General features: G+C 32.1%; 1 protein-coding gene across 1 annotated transcript in view; it reads left to right on the top strand.

Moving 5' to 3' along the window:
* LOC127721585 (CTD small phosphatase-like protein 3) overlaps positions 1-14,190 on the top strand; it is a 37,595-nt gene extending 23,405 nt beyond the window's left edge. Inside the window, exons 8-12 of the mRNA XM_052228359.1 lie at positions 1,168-1,254; positions 4,055-4,197; positions 5,867-5,996; positions 6,603-6,698; positions 8,591-14,190. Of these exons, the coding sequence (XP_052084319.1) occupies positions 1,168-1,254; positions 4,055-4,197; positions 5,867-5,996; positions 6,603-6,698; positions 8,591-8,653 (519 nt within the window). The 3' untranslated portion in view covers positions 8,654-14,190. The remainder of the gene's footprint in view (positions 1-1,167; positions 1,255-4,054; positions 4,198-5,866; positions 5,997-6,602; positions 6,699-8,590) is intronic.
* The last annotated feature ends 1,361 nt before the right edge of the window (positions 14,191-15,551 follow it).

Below are 15,551 nucleotides of genomic sequence, written 5' to 3'. Positions count from 1 at the left end.
TAGAATTTTGTTTAAAAAAAGGGCCTCCCATGAGTTTAATTCTGAAACAGCCCTCCAGATTGTTTGTGTTTTGAAAACATTGGAATTGAAAAGTGTGTTCCTTGCTTCTTTACATCTTTTTATCATATAAAAACATTTGATATTATGTGTAAAATGTGCAAGTCAAATTGAGAGGCCAAAAAAAAATGGATTGTTGCCTGTTTGATTCATTTAATTCAGTTCAGAATTTTTTACTTAAGAGGTTGACCCATATGTCAAAGATTAAATATTTTCTCTTTTCTTTACAAATATGGGAAAAAGTAGAAATTGATTGATTGTTTGATAGAGGGGCAGGGCATTGGCTACGATTTTGACAAAAATTTAAAATACGATTCTCTTTGGTTCAAGTATTAATAAAAGCAAAATTTAAAACTAATAGTTCGTTTTAAGCAGTCAATTTGGCCCAAATTTGTCAAAATAAGATCAGAAACATTACTGATGTAAATTATTCACTTGCAAGTCAATAATTTAACCTCATTGAATCTGTATTCATGTGACCTTCATTTAAACCCATTATACAGAGAAGGGTTACACGTGTACTTGGCATGTACAACTATTAAAAGGAAAAGAATGTCAACATTGAATATGAAACAAGGGTTAACCATTTGGCTGACTGATTTGATCGACAAAAAAATCATTCATTCTTATACAGGAAAAATGTAGGAAATTGCATTGCATTTGCTCTCAAGCCGTCATTTCTCTTAAAATATTTATAAAAAGTTCTAAAGAACCAAAAATCAGTTTTTTTATGCCCCACCTACGATAGTAGAGGGGCATAATTTTTGGTCTGTACATCCGTTCGTTCGTCTGTCTGTCCTGCTTCAGGTTAAAGTTTTTGGTCAAGGTAGTTTTTGATGAAGTTGAAGTCCAATCAACTTGAAACTTAGTACACATGTTCCCTGTGATATGATCTTTCTAATTTTAATGCCAAATTAGAGTTTTAATCCCAGATTCACGGTCCACTGAACATAGAAAATGATAGCACGAGTGGGGCATCCGTGTACTATGGACACATTCTTGTTAGGTTTTGCCCTTGGACAGATAAAAATGTGAATTCCATTTGAATGAAGAATATGACAACTTGTTGCATTTTTAAAATAACTGAAAAACTTACATTATTATTTTTAGGATGAAACCTTAGTCCATTGTAGTTTAACAGAATTAGACGATGCTGCATTTAGTTTCCCTGTTCTATTTCAAGAAGTCACTTACCAGGTGAGATTATAAAGTTGGACAAGCTCTAGTGAATGGTACTTTCTTTCAATAATCCATTCATGTACACTTAAGTTTAAAGTCTTTCACAAAAAAAGTATAAAAACACATGTTTATATGATAGATCAGTGGTTTGTACTTGTAGTTTCTGTTAAAAAAAATAGTCCAGTAGCGTAGTACACAGAAATTTTTGCCATTCCTGACCTGTGCTTAAGTGACAATAGCAAAAATGACGAGTTGTAACTTAATGTCATGAATGTTGTAAGAATATAAGAAGCCAAAATGACTTGAATTGTAACTTAATGTTGTAAGAATATAAGAAGCCAAAATGACATGAATTGTAAACGTAGGTTGTAATCTGAAATACATTTTGTGCAATTTTTGACATAAATTGGCAGATTTTTATTAAGGTCAATTACTTGTGAATTACTCTGAAGTAACTCTTTAACAAGACTGGAGTTTTTTCAGGAGCTTCAAGACTGTCTAAGTTTTACTTTTATTGTATTTTTAGCTAACCTGGCCGAAAAGCTAAATATAAGCTTTTCTCATCACTTGGCATCAGGCATCTCGTCGTCATCCGTTAAATTAAAAAAAAATCTCTGACAACTGGGCCAAATTTAACCAAACTTGGCCACACTGGTTATTAGGGTATCTAGTTTAAAAAATGTGTGCCATGACCTGGCTGTCAACCAAGATGGCCGACATGGCTAAAAATAGAACATAGGGGTAAAATGCAAGTTTTACCTATTATTCCGAAAAACTGCAGTAAATAGAGAAAATCTGACAAGGGCAGAAATTTTCAAAATGTTGAGCTTTATCTATTTTCTGTGTCCATCAAAACTGTCAGACGACTTCTTATATTAGTAATTGCCCTTAAATGAATTTTATTATTTTTTAAAAAATTTTGCCTATTTTCCCAAAAATTATAATAGATACACAGAAACTTTAATAAAGCAAAAATGATCAGTAAGACAAGATCTACAAATAAGTCAACTTGACCAAAATCGTCAGACGACTCCTTATTAGAGTTGTTGCTCTTTAATGACATTTTTTAACAATTTTTTCGTTATTGCCAAAAATGATCAGCACGACAGGATCTACAAATATTCAACATATCCGAAATCATTAGTCAACTCTTTATCAAAGTTATTGCCCTTTATTGATGATTTTCCTCATTTTTATACGCCTGTTTACCGGATGTATTATGGTATACTGTTTGTCCGTCCGTCGTCAACATGTCGGACATTAACTCAAAAACGCTTTAACCAATTTGCATGAAACTTTGGTGAAATGTTAATATCTATTTTTGTAACCTCTCTTTCGATTTTTATTGTCTATTATCTTGAAAACTAATAGATGGATAAAAACTTTCGATAGCACAAATGGTCGGCAATACAAGGATCTACGAATAAGCCAGATATCTTCATTCGACTCTTTATTTGAGTTACTGCCCTTAAATGATTTTTTTTTTTAATTTTATGCATTTTTTGCTTTTTATTTTGAAAACTATAATAGATAAAAAGAAACTTTAAAAAAGAAAAATTATGAGCAGGATAAGTTCTACAAATATGTTATCATGACTAAAATAGAGTTATTCCCCTTTAATGATGATTTTTGTTGAGCCTTCGACTTTTGTTGAAAAAGCGAGACATAGCGATCCTACATTCCGTCGGCTGCGGCCACAAATATTCACTCTGTGGTTAAAGTTTTTTAAATTTTGATAACTTTCTTAAACTATCCTGGATTTGTACCAAACTTGGACAGAAGGTTGTTTATGATCATAAGATAGTATCCAGAAGTAAATTTTGTAAAAAAAAAAATCCTGTTTTTCTGTATTTTACTTATAAATGGACTTAGTTTTTCTGCCAGGAAACATTACATTCACTCTGTGGTTAAAGTTTTTAAAATTTTAATAACTTTCTCAAATTATCCTGGATTTCTTCCAAACTTGGACAGAAGCTTGTTTATGATCATAAGATAGTATCCAGAAGTAAATTTAAAAAAAAAAATCCTGTTTTTCGGTATTTTACTTATAAATGGACTTAGTTTTTCTGCCAGGAAACATTACATTCACTCTGTGGTTAAAGTTTTTAAAATTTTAATAACTTTCTTAAACTATCCTGGATTTGTACCAAACATGGACAGAAGTTTGTTTATGATCAAAAGCTAGTATCTAGAAGGAAATTTTTATTAAAATTTTGTACTTGTTATCCATATTTTACTTATAAATGGACTTAGTTTTTCTTCCAGTTAACATTACATACAGTCTGCAGTTAAAATTTTTAAAACTTTTATTAGATTCATAAACTATCCTGGATTTTTACCAAACTAGGACAGAAGCTTCTTACAATAAAAAAATTGTATCGAGAGGAATATTTTTATTAAATTTTTGCCTCATCTCATTTTTGTTGAGCCTGCGATTATCAGCAAAAGTAGGCGAGACACTGGGTTCCGCGGAACCCTTACAAATTTTTATTTGAAAATTGGCCATGGAGACTGTAAAATTGTTTGAAAAGAGTTTATGTTTGTGTTCTGGTTGTATGTATGTGTACCCACAATACCCAGCTTTCTCATTTCCTATTGTACTAGGACATCAAATTTTTTTGCCATGTTTTGGGATTGACTTTGAAAAAAAAGAATCTCACATTAAAAATTATTTGCAGCATTTCCTGAAATCAATATTTGTACTCATATGTATGTCTATTGTTCAACAATGGCCATGATAAATGCATGAACAAATTATTGAATTTACATTATTAAAATTCTATGAAGAGAGTATAAAATGTTTGTATCTTTGATGTAGGTATATGTACGGACACGACCCCACTTCAGGCAATTCCTAGAGAGAGTATCAAAATTGTTTGAAGTCATCTTATTCACTGCATCAAAGAAAGTTTATGCTGATAAACTACTTAATTTGTTAGATCCTGAGAAAAAGCTAATAAAGTAAGTTTAATTTACTGGATATGCCAGCAACTGGTTTGGGCAGACTATTATGAATTACCAGATGGAAATTATTTTTTTCAGAGAAATCACACTATTATTTGACGATATTTCAATGTATTGACCACAAAAATAGAAAAATGCTGCATATGTAGATGTCATATTGCCTTCAATTTTATACAAAGATGGAGCACTTAATTTTTGAATATGTTTGTCTCATGCATAGTGTTCTGCTGCTTTTGAAAAGGGCAGGGTAATTATTTTTCTCAGAGGGCACTATTAGCGCGATTGGCTACATTTTAAGGGCACCCTTTGCTCGGAGGACTACACTTTTTTTTATATATATCTTTTTAAGATAACTAAGAATTCAATGATTTTATTTTTTATTAACTTGAATTAGCTACATCAAACAACAGAACAGACATAATTGTTAATCTCTGGAAAATTCGAACAACCTTGCAAACACCACATCCTCCTCCAAATCATCACACCCAATCTTCTTTTGGTGACTTCAGGTTCTTTAACCCCATGAATATGTTTCCACATTTTGTTTTTTCTTCAAATTCGGATGTTCGCGAAAAATTGTAAATGCAAACTGATATTGGCACAATTTCCGAATTCTAACAACTGGTTCCCTATAAAATTGTGATGACGACGGTTATGTTTCTGATTAAGGGGGACCAGTGAGAGTGCCGATCCTGGGTTTGTGAACGCTAGATTTTACTTGTTGAGTACTTTTTTTCTATTCGCCACCTGGGCTACCACAACTGAATAAAAAGGTTGCCCAGGTCAATTTTTGGTCCCCATGGGCAACTAGGCGACCGTTAATTTTTTTCCCTGTGAACCTTATATTCAATGCTTTTTACCACCAAATTACAGATCAAGTTCTAGCTTGGGAGGCGTCACTTTCACTGTTCTTGAGTTGTGTCACTCTCACTGTATTGAGTTATGTCCCTTTTATAAATGAAAATAATTTGCAAGTTTTCAGTTTCTGCACTCTAACTTTACTTTGCTTCAAACAAATGTTATGAAACTTGTACACAATGCTTACATCATCTTAAAATGTTACTATGTTCTTATATAAAGATTCAATACATACATTAACATAGTGACAGATTTTACAAATTAGAAGAATATTTAATCATCATGATTTTGATTTAACACTATATTTCATATTAAGGGCTATTCCAATAAAATGTATGTGGGAGGGTAGGAAGGGACTTTCAAAACATCCCTACAACCAAGAACCATTTTTTAGATAATTTTGCATAATGTTAATAGACCCATACTTAAAAAAGACCCATGACCCACATTCATTAATTAGACTTCCCTTTCTACCCTCCCACAAACATTTGAATTGAATAGCCCTTAAGTCATTGTGCATCACTTTGAATTCAATTTAAAGGTTGGTACTGTTTTGAAAAATTAGCTATTTTACTAAAATTAGTAATACATTGTATTATATGAACTTTTATTTTTATTATTGTTTCAGACATCAGTTGTTAAGTGAACATTGTGTCAATTGGAATAATTGTAATAAATTACTTGTAATACATTTGTATGAAATGGACTTATATTATTGTTTTAGACATCAGTTGTCTAGTGAACATTGTGTCGGTTTGAATTATTGTAATAGATTTGAATTATATGGATTTGTTTAATATTATTTTAGACATCGGTTGTTTAGAGAACACTGTGTCTGTGTGAATGGCAACAATTACATCAAAGACCTGACAATTTTAGGGCGAGACTTGAGGAAAACCATTATCATTGATAATTCACCACAGGCCTTTGGGTATCAGGTGAGTACATGTATTAACAACACTGAATTGAGATATCATCACTACTGGCCATTCATTGTCTGGAGGGCATATAAAGGAAAACACTATTTGGACATTCCAACTATAATTTAATTATTGCAAATACTGTACAGTTTTCGTGTAAATTTATTTTCCAAAATGGTGCAGTGAATATGAATTGGTGTGCTGTATTTGAATTACCAGAAAAAATATAGAATGTTTGATTTTTTTTAATTTCGAAAGCATTTAAATTTTCATTTTCATAAAATAAGATGACGTATGATTGCCAATGAGTCAACTACCCACCAGAGACCAAATGCCATAGAAACATAATATGTAAAACAATGCAAATGAGAAAACTGACAGCCTGATTTATGTTCATAACAAAAGTCTTCATTTGCTTCACAATATAGAACAGGTGAGTTTTACTACAATAACAAATATCAAAGATGATTGTATTATGAAGACAGATAGAGGTAATACCTGATTAGGTTGTAATAAAGCTGTCATATATGCTGGGCTTGGGTCATTATTTGTCAGGTCAGTCTTTTTACATAGTATGACAAGAGTTACTTCCCTTTGACAAGAGATCTGTTTTAATATTTTCAGCTAGACAATGGTATACCAATAGAAAGTTGGTTTGTTGAACCATCTGACAGAGAACTGTTGAATTTGTTACCATTTTTAGAAGAATTAGTGTTTAAGGTTTGTGTGAAGTATTATTTCTGATTGTTTTGGACAGGGACCCTATTTTAATTTGGATGGAGCTGATTGTCTAAAGGAGGCATATTCTTAGGGCTATCGACTATCGAAGGGAAAATTACACAAGGGGGGGTTTATCAGGAGTCCTTTTTAGCTCACCTGGCCCAAAGGGCCAAGTGAGCTTTTCTCATCACTTGGCGTCCGTCGTCCGTCTCCGTCGTCGTCGTTAACTTTTTACATTTTGAACTTCTTCTAGAGAACCACTGAATGGAATGAAACCGAACATTGCATGAATGTTCCTTATGAGGTGCTGACCAAGTGTTGTTACTTTGCAGTCGGTCCATCATCCAAGATGGCCGCCAGCGGGTGACTTAGTTTAACATGGGACCCTTTGGGAAATACATACAAATGTCTTCTTTTAGAGAACCACTGAATGGAATGGAACCAAACATGGCATGAATGTTCCTTATGAGGTGCTGACCAAGTGTTGTTACTTTGCAGGCGATCCATCATCCAAGATGGCCGCCAGCAGGGGACTTAGTTTAACATAGGACCCTTTGGGAAATACATACAAATGTCTTCTTTTAGAGAACCACTGAATGGAATGGAACCAAACATGGCATGAATGTTCCTTATGAGGTGCTGACCAAGTGTTGTTACTTTGCAGTTGATCCATTATCCAAGATGGCCGCCAGGGGGGGACTTAGTTTAACATAGGACCCTAAGGGAATTACATACAAATGTCTTCTTTTAGAGAACCACTGAATGGAATGGAACCAAACATGGCATGAATGTTCTTTATGAGGTGTTGACCAAGTGTTGTTACTTTGCAGTTGGTCCATCATCCAAGATGGCCGCCAGCGGGGGACTTAGTTTAACATAGGACCCTATGGGAAATACATGCAAAATGTCTTCTTTTAGAGTACCACTGAATGGAATGGAACCAAACATGGCATGAATGTTCTTTATGAGGTGTTGACCAAGTGTTGTTACTTTGCAGTTGGTCCATCATCCAAGATGGCCGCCAGGGGGGACTTAGTTTAACATAGGACCCTATGGGAAATACATACAAATGTCTTCTTTAAGAGTACCACTGAATGTAATGAAACCAAACATTGCATGAATGTTCCTTATGAGGTGCTGACCAAGTGTTGCTTCTTTGTTGCCGATTTACTGTTCAAGATGGCCACCAGGATATTTTATTAAATAACGGGGACCAATATTAAACCAAATTTGGCCTCAATCATTATTTGGGTATCTGTTATGATTTTTATCTATCTTTACATGATTTCTAAAACCAAAGTAGAGTCAGGTGAGCGACACAGGCTCTTGAGAGCCTCTAGTTTATTTTGGGGTTAATTGTTTTCTGTAATAGATCAGTGGAAAGATATAGAATATTTATGTAAAAAAAAATAATGGATTTCTTACACACCCGAATATTGATTTCTTAAAAAGCCATTTATCTGGATTGAAGGGCTGTTAAGCCTTTTGACTTGATTGAAGGGCAAAAATTAATCTAACTAAAATGTACAGAGCAGCTTTGAGAAACAAAATACAGCTTACCTTTTGTCTGAGGTGCAGATAGCTTAAATGGTACTGGATTTAATAGGGAGAGAAGATAGATACAAAGGGGAGATCTGAAACTACAGGACAAGGAACCACAATGTAATAAAATAATAGGCATCTTGGAAACTTGTTGAAATAAATGATAATTGACTTTGAAAAACAACTTATTTTGTTAACAAAAGGAAATGTTAGGCAAATGTGTGAACCAGCAAAGCAAAACAAAAAATACTATAAACATGATTAAGTCAATAAATAATATTCAGTAATAGACCACTGTCTGCCATGTTGCCATCCTTTGTTTATTTTCATTAAGTCTCTGTTATTTTCAGCATGAAGATGTTAGACCTGTTATTCACGACCATTTCCGTCTACACACACTTCTTCCACCATAGTCATGGCAACGGTTACCACGGTGATGCATGAAGAACTGTTAACAAGGTTACAAATCATGTAAAAGTTTGTTATATTTTTATACACATGCAAAATGACTGTTGTTTTGTTGTTAAGATAATTGATAGGTCAAATGCACATATAGTTTTATGATTTTATGGATAATCTAATTTTATGTGACCAGGCCAGTACGGCACAAGACTACAAACCATTGGAATTTTATTGAGTAATAATGTAATACATTTTTATGATGCAAGGACCACCATTTCTTCTTTCAATTATTTTGTTAAATTGTGGTTACTAATCAACCTTCATGCCTTGAAAGACCCATTTTAACAGAACTTTCTTCTGCTGAGGAGTTGAAATATTAGGCCTAAAAAAATTAGGATATATTTTATTTTATTCCAAGCATGATAAGAAATTAAAAAATAATACCATTTTTTTCTTTTAAACATGCTGAAAAACAAACTATTTAGGTAGACTCAATTATTTTATTTTCAAAAAGTATTTGACAGATTTAAAAAGGTGAAAACAGTCTGACTTGAACAGTGCTTGTTTAAAGGGGTGAAAGTAGGCAGGGTAAGCAGAAACAGCTCATGTTAAAGCCATACTTGTAAAGTACCTTAGAACCAATACTTCAGCTTGGCATCTTTTAGAAAGAAAGTTAATATATTGAATAATTTGATAAACTGCAAAGGAATAACTTAAATTAGGCAGAGCTGACTTCCTTTCTTTTTTAAAATGTAATAAAAAAAAAATGTAATGAAGTATAAGTTGAGATTAGTATTTCCCATATTTATAAGTTGTGGAGTCCACACAATAACTCTTGTAATTTATTTGGCATGAATGATGCTACACTATGCAGCTTGAAGACCAGTATCCTTCCCTTTGAAGAAATGGTGAACCATGTTCAATATGAGCATTACAGGTCAGTGTTTGTGGTTGCCTGACCACATAGAGGGAAACTCATTTAAAGAATATTTTGCAAACCTTTTTTTGTCTTCCAAAATGAATGATTAAAAGCTAATAAGGCCATTTTGACAAATTCTTGGTACACTTTATACCAAATTCAAGTCTCCTTTTTTTTATAGAATTATTTGTTGATATCAAACAAACATGTTATATTGCTAAACAAATACAACAGGCTTACTATGCCAAAAACTTATTTGTGTGACGTTGAAATTTGGTTGACATTTCTGCTCTGATAGAATGTATATAATTGGGCAGAGTTATTTTTAAGAAATAGATTGTCATTGTGAATATTTTTATTATATACTTTGTTTAAATTCTGCATGTTGATAATTGGCCAAAATGCTTGTTAAGCTTTTATTTTTGTTTATTCTCAAAAATTAAGTAACAGCTGTTCCAGAAGTAAACGCATGGGAGGCACTTTTTTAGACCCATAATAAAAAAAGAAATTCTGCTTTGAATTCTACACAAATTCTAAGGAAAATGCAACCATCCACAATCGTTATTATCAATTTAAGAACAGTCCTAAATGAGTTTTTGTTTCTATCTTCAAAAATGATACACAAACTACTTCCTTTGATATTCAATATTTTTGAAGATATTTTTCACAATTTTTTTCTTCCAAACACAGGAAATGCTGTCAAGTTTTTTTGACTTATTTCTTACAACTGTCCTTTCTTCAATGACCAATCAAATGTTAATAGAAGTGCTTTCCATCCTCCCACAAGTGGTCAATTGTAATTACAAACTAGGTATAGTTGAATTAAATCTATCCTTCAACAGGTTAGTATCTAGTTCAGGATTATATTTTATGGGTTTATAAATTGGCCATAATTAGCACAGAATTTATTCTCAAGTGAAACTGTACAAAATAATGTTAACCAATTATATATACTATATTATACATGTTGAAGAAGAAATTTTAATTTTTTGCCTTTTTGTTCTTATATTATGCAGTTTTATTATTTTATCCTCATTTTAAACCTATGTTTTACCAATATCTTATATACATGATGTTTTTTGTTGATTTTAAAAATGAATTTTACCTAAGCATGGAACAATTTTTGTTCATGTGTTTTTTGAATTGTACAAAGTGTTTAAGTTTCATTGTTTGTGGTAGTTATTTGTATCAACAGGACATGTTGAGCTTGATGTGGGGACATCAAATGTCTGTGTTGGTGAGATTTTCTTTTAGAGTTAAAATAATAATGCTTGTTTCCACTAATATGCTGAAAAAAATAAGTGGAGGTAGGTAGGCAAATTATATCATTTTCCCAAATGTTTTGGCTGGTTTAACTTTGACAAACTGCCCAACTTTGGTAGTGCTGGTACACAAATGACAAAAAAAATATATAAGATATCTTAAAGAAATGAAAAAAGCTCTCAATGTACAGAAATTTCTTACATTTTATATTTTCATAGAGTAGTACCAAATTTAATCACATTTTCGTTATGTTTCGTTTGATGTAAAAAAAAAAATCTTAAAATAACAGTTGATAGCAATTTGTAGATATCTGAAATGTGCGATCTTTCCATACAACAGTTCTCTGAACTTGAATCATGATAGTCATTTAATTCAAGGGATATAATTCTGTAAGATATGACTAAGTAACACAAACTATGAAATGGTACAGTGTATTTTGTTTTTTGTTTTATTCACTGCTGTAAGTAATCATGATGTATAAATAAATAAAAATGGCAAATTGTGTTAGAGACCATCTCAAAATGTAGCAGTTTATAAGGTTAATTCATATGATTACATTTTCCTTTACTTTGTTGAAGTTAAGGAAAAACCAATGAAACGTTGCTTTTATGTAGCAGCATAAGGTTTCAATGTGGTTCAAGATAAAAGTAAATCTTTTTTAATTTTTTTTTTTGGGAAAAGAACTGCTACGTTTTGAGATGGTCCATTTAATATGTATGCAATATTATGTATAATATAATACAAGTTTTTTGTTGGAAGCCCTGATATCGATCTGTTATTTCCATAAGTCCCTTTTTCTTGAATCTTTGATCAGAAATGAATTGGACAAGTTATTTTTTTGGTCAGTATTGTTCAATCTTAATCACCAACCAAATAGAAATAAAAAAAAAACCTGATAACATTGATTAAAAATAAATTGCCAATACAAAGAAAGAATGATGAATTTATTTTGTGTATTCAGATTTTTTGTAAACAAACTTTTTAATCTAACATAAATATTTTTGACCATTATTGCAGCCATTATTATTCATGGGGGACTAATTTGATGATTTTTGGACAATGTGTACCCCAGACTGCATTTACTTAAATTTGTGTGTAGAACTTATAAAAATCGTGTATCAAATATCCACAAAAAATACACTTTGGCCTTGATTCACTTAAATTTGAAGTCAAGAAAAATGAATGATTCTACAATGTCACTCTTGTGAAGTTCTAAACAGCTTGAACTTCCCAGCCCTCTTTCCACAAAAAATTATCTAAAGATGAAAAAGTGAGTCCCACTTCCACCATTTTATCATGTTGATACTTGGCTAAAGTGTCTTTGTATGTTTCATTACATGTCATGTGGTGTAGGTACATGTATAAAGTCTTGTCATCTGGGAAATAAAACAAGTTTAAATATGTTGTCACTGTCAAGAAAGTACTCAAATTTTTGATGGGAAGGTAGTTTGATATTACAATGCAGGCAAAACTTAGCAAAAATGTAAAAATTTGTTGTTTTGAAAATATAATGATCCTCTGTAAAAAAAAATTCTCATGGATGTAAATTATGGAATTTTCTGTTTATCGGCAAAATTTATAAATGTGTCATTCTTAAAAAAAAGTGTTGAGAAATACTAATGAAGTTGTATTTGTTTGAAGATGATTTCCTTAATTATAAACTGAAAGTGATGACCATTTATGTACACGTCAGCACACATGCATTTTCCTATTTACATATTCATGATAGCAATTGGCAAAACCATTTATATATATATGTCCTCTGTGTCCACCTTTTAGAAAGGACATGCCCCCCCCCTTTTTTTTTTTTTTTAAACATATGCTATGTTTTTAAATTTTCCGTTCAAATTTAATGGACGTCCCATCATGGGCAAAGTCCAACTAATTATAATGTATTAACAATAGATTAATGTTTTTTTCTGAAAAGAGGAATTTAAAATGGACATACGGTCATGAGAATCAAAATTTGAATATTTTTTTCCAGAATATATGCATTTCATTCACTTACTTGTTTTGCAATAATATTATTTAATGAATTTGACCTGACCGGGCTTAAACAGCTTTATAGATGGACAGTGTTCTCTTAAAAAAATGGACGTACTTTGTAGATTTTGACATTTTTGCCTTTATTCTTATTGGTAGTCGAAATATGTTAGTCATTTGTTAGGTACTCGTTTAAGCCCAGTTAGGTGAAATTGTTTTAAGTTATTTAGAAATTGTACATGAATAACAACCCGTCATATTTTTTTGTTTTTTCTGGCTCTCAATATATTTAGCTTTATTTTGTTGTAGGCAGCAGAAGGTCACATCACTAGGTCAAAGGTCATTCTTCATTGTAATAATTGATGGCAATCAACATGTTTTGATAGATTTTAGTTGTAATAATTTGTATATGTTATATGACTTAAGTGAATCATGTCACTCCTGATTTGTTTATAAAGTGAGTCACTATGATTAAGCTTACATATTTGAGACAGTTGTAGAACCAACTAGTTCACTAGAATCAACCCTGTCAACTTTAATGGCTTTATTCTACAATAATTACTGTGCAGATAAAGGTTGTTCCATTAAGACATATGTGGGGCACAGGGAAGGAAGTTTGAAATTTCTATTATTGGTAGATGTCAAATACTTTTATTGACAATGACATTCTAAAATTGTCTCTAAGGTACCCTTTTAGAGTGCCTTCTCTGGTTACCATGTTTGTTGGAACAGCCCTAACTGCTGCTTAGTTTTCTTTTATTGGTAAAGTTTATTGATTAATTCTAAATATAAAGTATAAATGCAGTGTATCTGTTGACAACAGGATTTATCTGTACACATCAGGTGTTGGTTCATGCCACAGGAACTAAGGATGAATACAATGGCATATGGTTGAAGGGATTATTATGTGTTAACTAATTTTGTGGCATTTATATTTTTGTTTTTGATCTGGTACAGAAAAAATGATTGTCCATATATTTCTGTCCTAGAAATAAACTCTGACATCTAGTCTTTTGCAGTTTTACCTGGACTGTGATTCACACGCAGAACAAGTATGCTTTAAGAACTGTTCTCTGGATTACTAGGTGAACATCCCAAAGTACCATTAGTTTAAAAAATGGAAAAAAACTGAATATCTTTGATGTAATTTAATAATCTATCAGGCTAAAATTATAGAATAGGATGTTTAATGTTATGTGGGGGAATGACTCTTGTATGAAATGATACAGACACAAATAGTAATTGTAAGTGATTCTATATAAATATACTGTGATAAAATTGCTAAAAGTAGAGTTATGTTGATAGATTTATCATGTAAAACCATTGATGTGACCTTAAATCTTTATAATGGATGTAAAATTTGAAATAAATGATAAAAATTCACTTTGTTTACTCTTTATTGCTAGGTCATGCTGTATAGGTTGCCTCAATTGAGTAGACAGGACAGTTGATATATACTTGCCATATATTTATTACATGGAACATTTGATCTGTATTATAATACTGTGGATTCATTACTCCTGGTTTTTATACGACCGCAAAAATTAAAAATTTTTTGGTCGTATATTAGTATGACGTTGGCGTCGTTGTCGTCGTCCGAAGACACATTGGTTTTCGCACTCTAACTTTAGTTTAAGTGAATGGATCTCCGTGAAATTTTACCATAAGGTTCAATACCACAAAAGGAAGGTTGGGATTGATTTTGGGGGTTATGGTACCAACAGTTAAGGAATTAGGGGCCAAAAAGGGGCCAAAAATAAGCATTTTTGTAACTTCCAGACATAACTTGTGTGTTAGTGTATGGATCTCTCTGACATTGTACCACAAGTTTCCATATCACAAAGGGAATGCTGGGATTGGTTTTGGGGGTAATTGCCTCAAAATTTTAGGAATTAGGGGCCCAAAAAGGGGCAAAAAACAAGCATTTTTCTAGTTTCATGATAATAACTTGTGTGTAAGTGTATGGATCTTTCTGAAATTGAACTACAAGGTTCCATATCACAAAGGGAAAGCTGGAATTGAGTTTGGGGGTAATTGCCCAAAACATTTAGGAATAAGGGGCCAAAAATAGCATTTTTATAGTTTCCAGACAATTACTTGTGTTCAAGTGTATGGATCTCTCTGAAATTGTACTGCAAGGTACCATACCACAAAGGGAAGGCTGGGATTGAGTTTGGGGGTGATGAATCATAAGGGATTTCAAAAAATTGGGGGGGGGGGGGGGGGGGGTTTCCTTTTTTTTCTTTTTAAATTTTCCATTTTAAGTTGGTTATTTCTGATTTATATTTAAAAGCAAATAATAATGATATGGTAGGAGATACACACCAAACAGGATGTGTAAATTATTATATAATAAGTATTGTGCAATAGCAAGAAATTTTCAATTGCACAGTATTGCGCAATAGCAAGAAATCTTCAATTGCACAGTATTGCGCAATAGCAAGAAATATCCAATAGCACAATATTGCGCAATAGCAAGAAATTGTCAATTGTACAGTATTGCGCAATAGCAAGAAATATTCAATTGCACAGTATTAATTGCTTATATCTTGACCAATTTCAATGGGGTTTTATTCTTGAATTCTTGGGGTTCTTTAATATGCTGAATCTAACCGTGTATTAAGTTTTTGGATTTTGGGCCCCGATTTTAAATTGGTCCACATTGAGGTCCAAAGGGTCCAAAATTTAACTTTGTTTGATTTCATCAAAAATTGAATTATTGGGGTTCTTTGATATGCCGAATC

The sequence above is a fragment of the Mytilus californianus genome, unplaced genomic scaffold (assembly GCF_021869535.1).
Source record: "Mytilus californianus isolate M0D057914Y unplaced genomic scaffold, xbMytCali1.0.p SCAF_12, whole genome shotgun sequence".
Taxonomy (NCBI): Eukaryota; Metazoa; Mollusca; class Bivalvia; order Mytilida; family Mytilidae; genus Mytilus; species Mytilus californianus.
The sequence above is the reverse complement of the archived record's forward strand: the minus strand, read 5'-3'. Positions and strand labels throughout refer to the sequence as shown.